This window comes from Panthera onca, chromosome C1, assembly GCF_046562875.1.
Source record: "Panthera onca isolate mPanOnc1 chromosome C1, mPanOnc1 haplotype 2, whole genome shotgun sequence".
Lineage (NCBI taxonomy): Eukaryota > Metazoa > Chordata > Mammalia > Carnivora > Felidae > Panthera > Panthera onca.
In genome coordinates this window covers 38,749,426-38,762,559 of record NC_138346.1, presented here as the reverse complement: position 1 = coordinate 38,762,559, position 13,134 = coordinate 38,749,426, and the positions used below count along the sequence as shown (strand labels likewise).

The window sequence follows — 13,134 nt, the reverse complement described above, 5'->3', positions numbered from 1 at the left end:
ATGCCTTTGAATCTTTTTCTAAACCTATAGGTCATTTGTAATTATTAGAATTAATAAAGCAAATTTAAGCAACTTCATTAAAACTAAAAATTTATACTGAAAGATTTCTATAAGCAAAGTTTTAAATGTAATAAGGGAAAAAATTAAACTTCACTGTAGGTACTGTTGCACCAGATATTCCAGCAAATAAATTACCCCTTGGCAATATTATGTTAAAATGGGTACTTTGGTTTGGAGTCACTAAGGTATATTTCTCATTTTTATCACAATTAAGATAATGCAAATTTCGATAAGGTAAGAAGTGGTATAAATTTACTGCTCAGGAAAAAGAATTCTTTTTCAAAGACTTTCTTCTGTCATATAACATTTCAATAAACAGTGAAGATAACACTTTTTTTAAAAATATTTATTTATTTACCTTGAGAGAGAAAGCATGAGTGGGGGAGAGGTAGAGAAAGAGAGAGAGAGAATCCTAAGCAGGCCCCATGCCCAGCACAGCTGGACACAGGGCTCGATCTCCTGACTGTGAGATCATAACCTTAGCCGAAATCAAGAGTCAGATTCTCAACCAACTGGGCCACCCAGGCACCCCAATACTAGACTATTCTTTGAACATGCAGATAATAATGGTACCTATCTCACAGGACTGCTCTAAGTCTCAAGTGAAATAATAATACATCATGTAAAGTCCTTAATACAACACCCAAAATATAGCAAAGTATAGTAATAAGGAATTCTATCGCAAATTCTAAATTTGTTTAAAAATTTATTTAAAATTTACATGGTGACCTATTTATTTTAAAACAAGGCATTTCTACTGTTTTACTTAAAATATAAGCTTATTTTGAATAGAATACTGTAAGAGTTAACAAAACACAGGAAGTTTAACAAACATACTTTAAGAGACAGAGTCATCTCCAAGAGTAACTAAACTGAAGCCCAAGTGTCTAGGGATTATAAGATACGTGTTCTCCACAGTAAGATGCTACTGACAGAGAAAACAAAAATTCCAATTATTAGCCTAAGCTGAAAGTCACAAAGAAAGATGCTCAGAAATGGAGGTGTTAATTTGAAACTGAGCTGCTTCACACATGGATAAATCTACAGCACACTCTAAAGAAAGTAAGAGCAAGGATTTGTTTAATCCTAAACAATAATGAGGAGGTCAGTTAGTGTTTATCTAATAGTACTTACCTGTTATGAAACGATCCAATGGCAACACAGGAGCAACATGAGGTGTAGCTTGTGTAATAAGAAGATTTATCAGATCTTGTTTAAAATTTTTCAATGTAAGCAATGCTCTTGCAACAAGGCCACCCATAGAGTGACCAATTATTGCCACACTTTTTGGAGCAAATTCTTGACCCTATTAAAAAAAAAAAAAAAAAAAAAAAATCACCAAGGCATAATGAAGGCTTATCATAACAAAAATTCCAAATACTTACCTCTCTATATGAGCAATTTTATAGAAAAAAAGAAAATTAAACTACTTACATAAACTTGCATAAGATACAGAAATATATTTTCATTTACTTATAACTGGTATATGCTACCATTTTGTATCCTGCCTAATATTTTTAACGGCTATGCTTTGGTTTTCTGAACCAAAATCAGAACTCTTCGTCTACCATATCATGTCTTACCATTTGTTACATTGGATGTAAAAGGTGTAATTATATTTGGTTTATTCCAAAATATTAGATTTTATAGCATAGAAGTCAGATCATTTATTTGAAACTGAAAACATCACAAAAATTCAGAACAATTATGGTTGCCATAACAATATGATACCTCATCCTATTGATATATCTTATCAAATTACTTCTCTATTGTGCACCTGGGTTGAAAAAGAAACCAGCATTCCAAAATATTTATTCACTGACAATTACATATTTTATTTTTAAAATAAGCATTGCTTTTACAAAAATCTTTTGTCTCCATATAGTATCCTTAGTTTCACTGCCAAACTTTTGCTTATCACTCCCCACACTAATCCTTCATCTATGCCTTCTCTCATAACTATGAATAAATTGGGCTTTTTACAGAAAAGAATTAACACAGTAAGCCTGAGACTGTTATCCTTATAATGGACTGCATATAAGTTGATTCTGGGATACAGTCTGGAACCTTAGATTCCTGGATTTTCCCATAATTTCCTAAATGGAAGAATGGCTCACTATGCTGAAACTGTTTTGCAAATAATACAGTTTATACTGCATACCTGCTGTCCTTCTGGTTGCGATTTTAGTACACGCTAGACACAGGGTCTTTACATGACCAGCCCCCAGTAAATACTATGGGCACTGAACTTCTCATGAGCTTCTCTCACAGACAACACTTCACACATCACAATTCATTGCTGTATGAATTAAATGGATCCAGTGTTACTCCCCTTTAAGGACATTTGGAGGCTTGTACCTGGCTTCCTCTGGACTTCACCCCATGCACCTTTTCTTTATTGATTTTGCTTTGTATCCTTTCATTGTAATAAATCATAACCATGAGTACAAGTACATGCTGAATCCTATGAATCCTTCTGGACAATTATCAAGCCTGGGGATGGTCTTGGTGATTCCCAACACAGAGCTGATCTTAAAAAAAAGCCAAACTCTCCATTTGTGCTCTGAAACCCATCCCCTTCTGCCTTCTCAAGTACATCACTCCAGCAATTCTACTCACTTTTTTCTTGCATTGTTGTTTCTCACTCTCTACCAGATCATTCTTGCTAGTATAAAAATATATTATTCTCCCTTAAAAAATAAAAACTACTCTTTTGACACCAACTTTACCCTTAGTGAGCACATCTTTCTCCACATCTCTATAGTGTAACTCACTAAAATCAACTGCCTATACAGTACTTGCTGTCTCCAATTTCTCAACTTCCATACACTCTTACACCCACTCCAATCACACTTTCACTTCAACACTCCTCCAAAATTATCAAGTCACCAAGGAATCTAATGGCCAATTCTCAATCCTCATCTTATATGAACTATCAACAGGATTTGACATAGATCACTTCTTCCTCTTTGAAATGATTTGTTCGGATTCCTTGACAACATATTATCCTGGTTCTCCTCTTACCTCACTGGCTACTTCTTTTTAGTCTCCTGCTGTTTCCTTCTCATCTCCCCCATGTTTTTTTTTTTTTTTTAATGTTTACTTTATTTTTGAGAGAGAGACAGAGACAGAGTGTGAGCAGGAAAGAGGCAGAGAGAGGGAGACACAGAATCCAAAGCAGGCTCCAGGCTCCTAGCTGTCAGCACAGAGCCCAGAACAGGACTTGAACTCATGAACAGATCATTACCTGAGCTAAAGTCAGATGCTTAACCAACCCAGGCACCCCACCCCCCATCTCAATAAGGTAGTGACTCAGGCCTCAGTCCTTAGGTCTCTTCTTTCATATCTTGACTCCATAGTGATCTCATCCAATCTCATGGCTTTAAATACATCCATATACTGGCAAGCTTCAAGTTATTATCTCCAGACTGGACCTCTTTCTCTTGAACTCTAAACTTAAAATCCAATCGCATCCTAACTATACTTGGGATATCTAACATGCATCTTAAATCAAACCTGTCTGAAACTAAATTATTAATCTCCTCCAAATATATTCTTCTTACATTTTCCCCCATCTTAGATAACAGCATTTCAATCCTTCTAGTTGTTCAGCCAAAAACTCTGGGTCATTCTCAACTCTTTTTGTTTCACACTGCCCCTCCATATCTGATCTGCCAGCAAATCTTGTTTCCTTCAAGATTTATACCAATCTATTTCTTATCACCTCCAATGTTACCAACTTGATTTAAGCCACCATTATTCATGCCTGAATTACTGCAATGAGCCCCTAACTGGTCTCTTTACTTCTCTCACATCCCTTCATTTATCCTTGAAACCATCCACAGAATAATATCATTAAAACCTAAATCAGGACATGTCACTCCTTTGCTCAAAAATCTCAGCAGTGTCTTTCCCTATCATTTCAAATAAAAGGTAATATTCTTAAAATTGCCTACAAGGCTCTATCATTTGTCTCCCCCTGCCAAATTTTCCTTTATTAACTTATTCTATCTACTCCAGCCATACCAGTCTCCCTGTTTTTCTTCTAATACAGCTCACATGTGCTGGCCTCATATATTTTACTTGTTTCCTCTATCTGAAATACTTTCCTCCTAAATACCCTCATGCCCTCTAATTTATAATAAACTGTCTGCTTCTCAATAGAGATCTTTGCTGGGGACCCTTATTTGTAATTGTAGTCCTCTACCCTTTGCTCCCTATGTCCCTTTCCTGTTTTATTTTACTTTTTGGCATTTATCACTCTGTAAGATAGTATATATTTTTATTATTTATGTTTATTATCTGCCTCTCCTGACTAGAACATATGGTCCATGAGGGCTTGGATTTCTGTTTTATTCACTGCTATAACTGCATGTAGATTCAGGTGCTGAATAAATGAGGTTTCCTCCATGTGTAATGTCCTCTCACTTTCTCACACTCAAATCCTGTCCATTCAACAAAATTCGGTTGTCTCGAACTCCTACAGTACCTGGTTGTAAAACGAATCTTATGTTCTAAAAGCCTCAATTTAAAATCGAGTTTATTAGCTCTATTATAAATTTAATGTGTAGTCATTAGGGAAAATATGAAAACAAAAATACAGAAGGGAAAAACTACCTAGCATAGCACATTAAAGATACACTTATTTATTGTGAATGACATTTATGGAGATAAATCTCATTCTGTAAAAACATATTTATCTTACCCAATATATATCAAATACTTAAAAGGTCCTGCAACCTAATTTCGCTTGTCTCCTCCTACATTATCCAGTACAGATTTAAGTTTAAAAAACACTTGCTATTGAAGTAACTTTAAAATGCTGGCTAGGGGCGCCTGGGTGGCGCAGTCGGTTAAGCGTCCGACTTCAGCCAGGTCACGATCTCACGGTCTGTGAGTTCGAGCCCCGCGTCAGGCTCTGGGCTGATGGCTCGGAGCCTGGAGCCTGTTTCCGATTCTGTGTCTCCCTCTCTCTCTGCCCCTCCCCCGTTCATGCTCTGTCTCTCTCTGTCCCAAGAATAAAAATAAAAAACGTTGAAAAAAAAAATTTTAAAAAAAATAAATAAATAAATAAAAAAAGAAAAAGAAAAAAAAAAAAATGCTGGCTAACGCAAAGAACCATGAAGTCTAAATTTCATTCTCAAGATGCATAAGAATATCATACTGCTTGAATTTTACTATAGCTATATAGTTAAGTCTTCAAATTAGGCAGTGCAAGTTCTCCAACATTGTTCTTTTTCAAGACAGTTTGGCTTTTTTGGGTACTTTGCATTTCCACATAAGTTTGTAAATTTTTACAAAAACACCTCCTGGTATTTTCATTTGTATTGCATTAACTCTACTGCTTAATTTGGAGAGAATTTATCTCTTAATTTTAAGTCTTCTAATCCTTAAAGTTGGTTCATTTATTTGGATTCCTTTCCCTCAGCAAGTTTTACAGTTTGCAGTGTACAGATATTGTATATCTCTCATTAAATTTATCCATAAGAATTGTATTTTTATATTATTGAAAATGCACTTCGAAATTTCCCCTTCCATTTGTTGTGATTTTTGAATACTGACCATTTGCCCTGAGAAATTGTTAAATTCACTCATGAATTATAATTCTCTGTAAATTCCTTTAAATGTTTCTGTATATTTGTATCATCTTTAAATGTTTCTGTATATTTGTATCATCTTGTGATCACATCTTATTTATCTCATCCAATAAACACCTTTATCAGATACAGAAATAGTTCTTAACCTAATAGCTTGTTTCCTCCTGTAATGCATAATACTTAATTTCCTTGGGTTGAGAAAGTTTGCATCTGTTCCTAATGCACTGAATTTTGTGGGTTTTCCTTAAATCATGAATGGGTACTGAATGTAACCAAATGATTTTCTTCATCTATTAAGATGATCCTATGGTGAATTACACTGATTGATACTTAAATATTAAACCAACTTTGCATTCTTGGGATAAATCCTATCTAGTCATATTATAGTTTAAAATATTGCTGGATTTGATAGCCTAATTTTTTGTTGAGAATCTTACATCTATGTTCATGAGGAATACTCTCTATTTTTTTTCCAAACAATATTAATGTCTGATTTTGATAAGGTTTGCATGTTTCTTAAAATGAACTATAAGTATTATCTCTTCCTCTATTTTCTCAGCTTGTATGAGATGGGATTATTTCTTTCTTAAATGTGTCATGGATTTTACCACTGAAGTCATTTAACTCTAGGGTTTTCTTGGCAGTAAGATTGTTAGTTACAAATATAAAAAATGTTAAACATATAGGGCTAGTCAGAGATTCTTTCTCTTGTGTCTGTTTTGTAATTTGTTTCAAGAGATTTGAGAATTTCAACCAAGTTGTCAAATTTATTGGTGTAATGTTGTTCATAATAATCCTTTAATAGCTTCTTACTATCTGTAGGCTCTGTAGAGATGTCCCTTCTTTCATTCCCAGTATTGTTAATTTGTATTCTTTTTTTTTCATCAGTCTAGATAAGGGTTTACCAATTCTTAGATCTCTTAGAAGAATGAGCCATTGGTATAATTTTTCCCCCTTTGTCTATTTTCTGTTTCCTTGACTTCTACTCCCTATTGTTTCCTTCCTTTTACTTTGAGTTTTACTTTGTTCTTTCTATAGTTTAAGTTGAAAGGTTGGATCACTGTTTTTAAACCTTGTTCTTTTCTAACATAAGCATTTAAGACTACAGTATTTCTTCTAACCACTACTTTAATTTTATAAATTCTGATGTGTTTTCATTTTAATTAGGTTCAAAACATCTTCAAATTTCACCTGTTAGTTTCTTTTTGACCTGAGTTGTCTAGAAGTAATCTCTAAATATTTGCTGACTTTCCAGATATGTTTTTGTTAATTTTAAATTTAATTCTGCTATGTTCAGAAAATATACCCTGTATGATTTGAATCCTTTGAAATTTATGTTGACTTATTTCATGGCCTAGCATATGAAATTTTTTGTAAATGTTCCTTTTGCATTTAAAGAGAACATAGCTAGTGGGGGAGCTAAGATGACAGCATAGTAGGAGGACCTTAAGCTTGTCTCGTCCCTCGAATACAACTAGATAACTATCAAATCATTCCGAATACCCAAGAAATCGACCTGAGGACTGACAGAACAAACTGCACAATAGAGGGAGAAATGAAGCCACATTGAGGAAGGAAGAAAGATAGGAAGTACAGAAACATGGTTTGGGGGAGAAAGCAATTGCTGGTGCTACAGAGAGAAGGGAGCCCTGGTCCTGGAGCAAGGCAAGAGAGGGTGGAGCATACAGGGATACACACAAGGAGAACACTGGAGCCACTGGCTGAGAAAACGAGAGGGGCTGATTTTCATGAGTTTTGCAAGTTAGCAGGGCTCAAAGACCAGAGTTTTAAAGGTCTGCAGGCTTGGCTGGGAGAGACCCCTGAAAGCACTGCCATAAACCTGGAAAGAAGGCAAACAACCCCAGGGTAGAAGACACGATCTACAGATCACTTAAGGCACAGGGGGAGAAACTATTCGTTCTTCTAGGAGTGCATCTGTGGGAGGGGGCATTCAGAGAGATGCCTCTCTGGGGACAAAACAGCTGGCAGGTGCCATTTCCTTCCCCTGCCCCTCATATAGGCACAGAGACACCTGCTAAGGGCAGCTAAATCAGACACTGGCTGTTTAGCCTGCTTTGCTCCTAATCCCATATCCCTGTGCTCTGTGCACAACTGCCCTTCTAAGTCAAACCTGTACCTATCCCAGCACAGTGAAACTCTACCTCAAAAGACCAGCACAGGCCCCTGCCACAGCACATCCCTGAAGTCTGATGTTTCAAAAGTCAGCAGGCTTGGCTGGGATAGATCCCAAAGTGCACTGCACTTGTCTAGGCAGGCAAGCAACCCGAGACAGACAGCATGAAAAACATCTGGGAAAAACAAGGGGAAATTGTTTGTCCTTGAGAGTGCTTCCCCGAGAGCACAGCAAGTGCAGGAGAGGGGTCTCCAGGGACAAAGGAGCTGGCTGGTACCATTTCCCTTTCCCTCCCCCCACTTAGCATAAGCACAGAACAACCTATAGTAAACAGCACAGCACCAACTCTGGCTGCCTAACCTGCTTACACCAACACCCGCCCGGTACCAGCAGAGTGGGCCCATTCCCCAAAGATCAGCACAAACCCGACACATATGAGGTCTACCAACCAGAGAATTCTGCAAGGCTTCAGTACTTGTGGAAGTAGTATCAGGTCTGATTCAATAAACAGATCAGAACACACCTAGTTAAAACTCACCACACTCTGGCCAAGGTCCAAAAACTGCCCACTGCAAGCAAGGAGAGCCTCTGTAGACCACTGGCCTGAAGGATAGAGCAGCCAAAACACAGCAGCAGTATGCAGGCAGCACACACCAGAAACATTCCCTGAAGCGCCAGGCCCTGCACGCTAAATGACCTCTCCCCCATAAAGCCATTACTCTCACGAGCAGGAAAAACAACAGGCTTTTCCAACACAGAGAAGACCGAGACTTAGACAAAATGCCAAGATGGAGGAAATCATACCAAAGGAAAGAACAAGAAAAGATCGCATGGTCAGAGATCTAATCAAAACAGACATAAGTAGTATGCCTGATGGAGACCTTAAAGTAATGATCATAAGGACATTCACTGGCTTAAGAAAAGCATAGAAGACATCAGAGTGACCCTGGCTGCTAAGATAAAAGAATTAAAAAAACAATCAGAAGTGAAAACGGCAATAACTGAAATTTGAAACAGACTGGATAATACTAATCCACAAGAATAGAAGCAGAGGAATGAATAAGTGATATAGAAGACAGAATAACAGAAAATAATGAAGCTGAACAAAAGAGAGAAAGAATTATGGATCACAAGAATAGACTTCGGGAACTCCATTACTCCATTAAATGTAGTAACATTTGTATCATAGGAGTTCCAGAAGGAGAGGGAGAGGGAGGGAGGGAGGGAGAGAGAGGGAGAGAGGGAGAGAGAGAGAGAGAGAGAGAGAGAGAGAGAGAGAGAGAGAGAGAAAGGAGATTTATTTAAGGAAATATAGCTGAAAACTTCCCTAATCTGGGGAAGGAAACACACATCCAAATCCAGGAGGCACAGGGAACTCCCATTAAAATCAGGCAAACATCAAGACATACTGTAGTTAAATTTGCAAAAATAGTGATAAAGAAAAAGTCCTAAAAGCAGCAAGACAGAAGAAGTCCCTAACTTTACACGGGAAAAGCCATAAAGCTAGCTGCAGACCTCTCCACAGAAACTTGGCAGGCCAGATGGGAGTGGTATAATTTATTCAATGTGCTGAATGGGAAAAATCTGTAGCCAAGAATACTCTACCCAGCGAGGCTATCATTCACAACAGAAGGAGAGACAAAGGATTGCCCAAATAAAAACTAAAGGAGTCCATGACCACTAACTCAGCGCTGCAAGAAATTTAATTAAAAGGGATTCTTTGAGTGGGAAGGAAAGAACAAGAGTGACAAAGGAAGAGAAAATCTCCAGAAATCACAACAAAACAAGTAATAAAATGGCACTAAATACGTATCTATCAATAGTTACTCTGAATGTAAGTGGATTGAACACTTCAATCAAAAGATAGAGGGTGTCAGAATGGATAAAAACCTAAGACCCAGCTATATGCTGCCTACAAGAGACTCATTTTAGACCAAAAGACACCCACAGATTGAAAGTGAGGGGATGCAGAAATATTTATCATGCAAAGGAAGTCAAAAGAAAGACACTGTAGCAATACTTACATCAGACAAGCTAGATTTTATTATATTTTTAATTTAAATTTTAGTTAACATACAGTACAATATTGGATTCAGGAGCAGAATTCAGTGATTCATTACTTATATACAACACTTAGTCCTCATCAAAACAAGTGACGTTCTTAGTACCCATCACTCATCTAGCCCATCTCCCACCGACCTCCCTCCACCAACCCAGTTTGTTCTCTATCATTAAGAGTCTCTTGTAGTTTGTTACCCTTTCTTCTCTTTTTCCACCCCCCTACCCATATGTTCATTTGTTTTGTTTCTTAAATTCCACATATGAATGAAATCATATGGAATTTGTCTTTCTCTGACTGACTTATTTCCCTCAGCATAATACATTCTAACTCCACCCACGTCACTGCAAATGGCAAGATTTCATTCCTGTTGATGGCTTAGTAATATTCCAGGGTGTGTGTATGTGTGTCTGTGTGTATACACCATATCTTCTTTATCCATTTATCAGTTGATGGACATTTAGGCTCTCTCCATAGTTTGGCCATTGCTGATAATGCTTCTATAAACATTGGGGTGAACGTACCCCTTCAAATCTGTATTTTTGTATCCTTTGGGAAAATACCTAACAGTGCAATTGCTGGATCGTACGGTAGTTCTATTTTTACTTGTTTTGAGGAACTTCCATACTGTTCCCGAGAGTGGCTGCACAGTTTCACACAAGCCAGATTTTAAACCAAAGACTGTAATAAGAGATGAAGAAGGATACTATATCATAATAAAGGAGATTATCCAACAAAAAGATCTAATAACTATAAATATTTATGCCTTCAATACTGGAGTACCCAAATATATAAAACAATAACAAACATAAAAGAACTCAAGATAATAATACAATAATACTAGGGGACTTTAACACCCCACTTACATCAACGGACAGATCATCTAGGCAGAAAAGCAACAAGGAAACAATGATTTTGAATGACACACAGATATAAAGAACTCACCAAACTTCACATCCGAAAAACAAATACTCCAATGAAGAAATGGGCAGAAGACATGAATAGACACTTTTCTAAAGAAGACATCCAGATGGCCAACAGACACATGAAAAGATGCTCAACATCACTCATCATCCAGGAAATACAAATCAAAGCCACACTGAGATACCACCTCACACTGGTCAGAGTGGCTAAAATGAACAAATCAGGAGACTATAGATGCTGGAGAGGATGTGGAGAGATGGAAACCCTCTTGCACCGTTGGTGGGAATGCAAACTGGTGCAGCAACTCTGGAAAACAGTGTGGAGGTTCCTCAAAAAATTAAAAATAGATCTGCCCTATGACCCAGCAATAGCACTGCTAAGAATTTACCCAAGGGATACAGGAGTGCTGATGCATAGGGGCACTTGCACCCCAATGTTTATAGCAGCACTTTCAACAATAGCCAAATTGTGGAAAGAGCCTAAATGTCCATCAACTGATGAATGAATAAAGAAGATGTGGTTTATATATACAATGGAATACTACCTGGCAATGAGAAAGAATGAAATCTGGCCATTTGTAGCAATGTGCATGGAAATGGAGAGTATGATGCTAAGTGAAATAAGTCAGGCAGAAAAAGACAGATATCATATGTTTTCACTCATATGTGGATCCTGAGAAACTTAACAGAAGTCCATGGGGGAGAGGAAGGGGGGGAAAATGTTAAAGAGAGGGAAGGGGGCAAGCCATAAGAGACTCTTAAATACTGAGAACAAACAGGGTTGATGGGGGGTGGGGGAGAGGGGAAAGTGGGTGATGGGCATTGAGGAGGGCATCTGTTGGGATGAGCCCTGGGTGTTGTATGGAAACCAATTTGACAATAAATTATATTTAATATAAAAAAAGGCAAAAAATAAAATATTTACTGAGTCAAAAAAATAAATAAAATAAAATTAGGTTTAGTAAACATAAAAAAAAAATGAATGACACACTGAACCAGATGAACTTAACAGATATATTCAGAATATTTCATCCTAACACAGCAGAATAAACATTCTTTTCAAGTGCACATGGGACACTCTCCAGAATAGATCATATATTAGGTCACTAATCAGGCCTCAACAAGCACAAAAAGACAAATCATACCATGCATATTTTCTGACCACAATGCTATGAAACTGGAAGTAAACCACAACAAAAAATTTGGAAAGACCACAAATACATGGAGGTTAAACAACATGCTACTAAAGAATGAATGGGTCGGGGCGCCTGGGTGGCGCAGTCGGTTAAGCGTCCGACTTCAGCCAGGTCACGATCTCGCGGTCCGTGAGTTCGAGCCCCGCGTCAGGCTCTGGGCTGATGGCTCGGAGCCTGGAGCCTGTTTCCGATTCTGTGTCTCCCTCTCTCTCTGCCCCTCCCCCGTTCATGCTCTGTCTCTCTCTGTCCCAAAAATAAATAAAAAACGTTGAAAAAAATTAAAAAAAAAAAAAAAAAAAAAAAAAGAATGAATGGGTCAAACAGGAAATCAAAGAAGAAATTTTAAAAATAGAAACAAATGAAAATGAGAACATAACGGTCTGAAACCTTTGTGATGAAGCAAAAGCATCACAAAGAGGAAAGTATATATCAACACAGGCCTACCTCAAGTTGCAAGAAAAATCTCAAATAAACAACCTAACTTTATACCTAAAGGAGGTTGAAAGAGATAAACGAAGGCTAAAGAGAGAAGGGAAATAGTAAAGATGAGAGCAGAAATAAATGACACAGGAACTAAAAAATGATAGAACAGATTAATGAAACTGGGAGCTGGTTCTGTGAAAAAATTAATAAAATTGATAAATCTCTAGCAGACTTATCAAAAAGAAAAGAAAAAGGACCCCAATAAATAAAATTATGACTGAGAGAGATCACAAACAACACTACAAAAATACAACAATTATAAGAGAATATTATGGAAAAGTATACCCTAACAAATTGGACAACCTAGAAGAAATGGATAAACTCCTAGAAAATATAAATTACCAAAACTGAAAAAGTAATAAAAAACTTGAACAGTCTGATAACCAGTAAAGAAAGTGAATCAGTAATCAAAAAACTCCCAACAAACAAAAGTTCAGGAATAGATGACTTCACAGGCAAATTCTATCAAACATTTAAAGAAGAGGTAATACCCATTTTTCTCAAACAGTTCCAAAAAAAAAAAGAAATGGAAGGAAATCTTCCAAACTCATTCCAAAACCAGAAAGACTCCACTAAAAAAGAGAAAACTACAGGCCAATATCCCTGATGAACATGGATGCAAAAATTCTCAACAAAATACTAGGAAATTGAATCCAACAGTACATTAAAAGAATCATTCACC

The 13,134-nt window shown here is 37.0% G+C and overlaps 1 protein-coding gene across 2 annotated transcripts in view; it reads right to left on the bottom strand.

The window, feature by feature from the left end:
• PGAP1 (post-GPI attachment to proteins inositol deacylase 1) overlaps window positions 1-13,134 on the bottom strand; it is a 94,420-nt gene that overhangs the window by 63,720 nt on the left and 17,566 nt on the right. For both annotated transcript variants that reach the window (XM_060622765.3, XM_060622766.3), the window contains exon 4: window positions 1,195-1,366. In XM_060622765.3, the coding sequence (XP_060478748.1) occupies window positions 1,195-1,366 (172 nt within the window). The remainder of the gene's footprint in view (window positions 1-1,194; window positions 1,367-13,134) is intronic.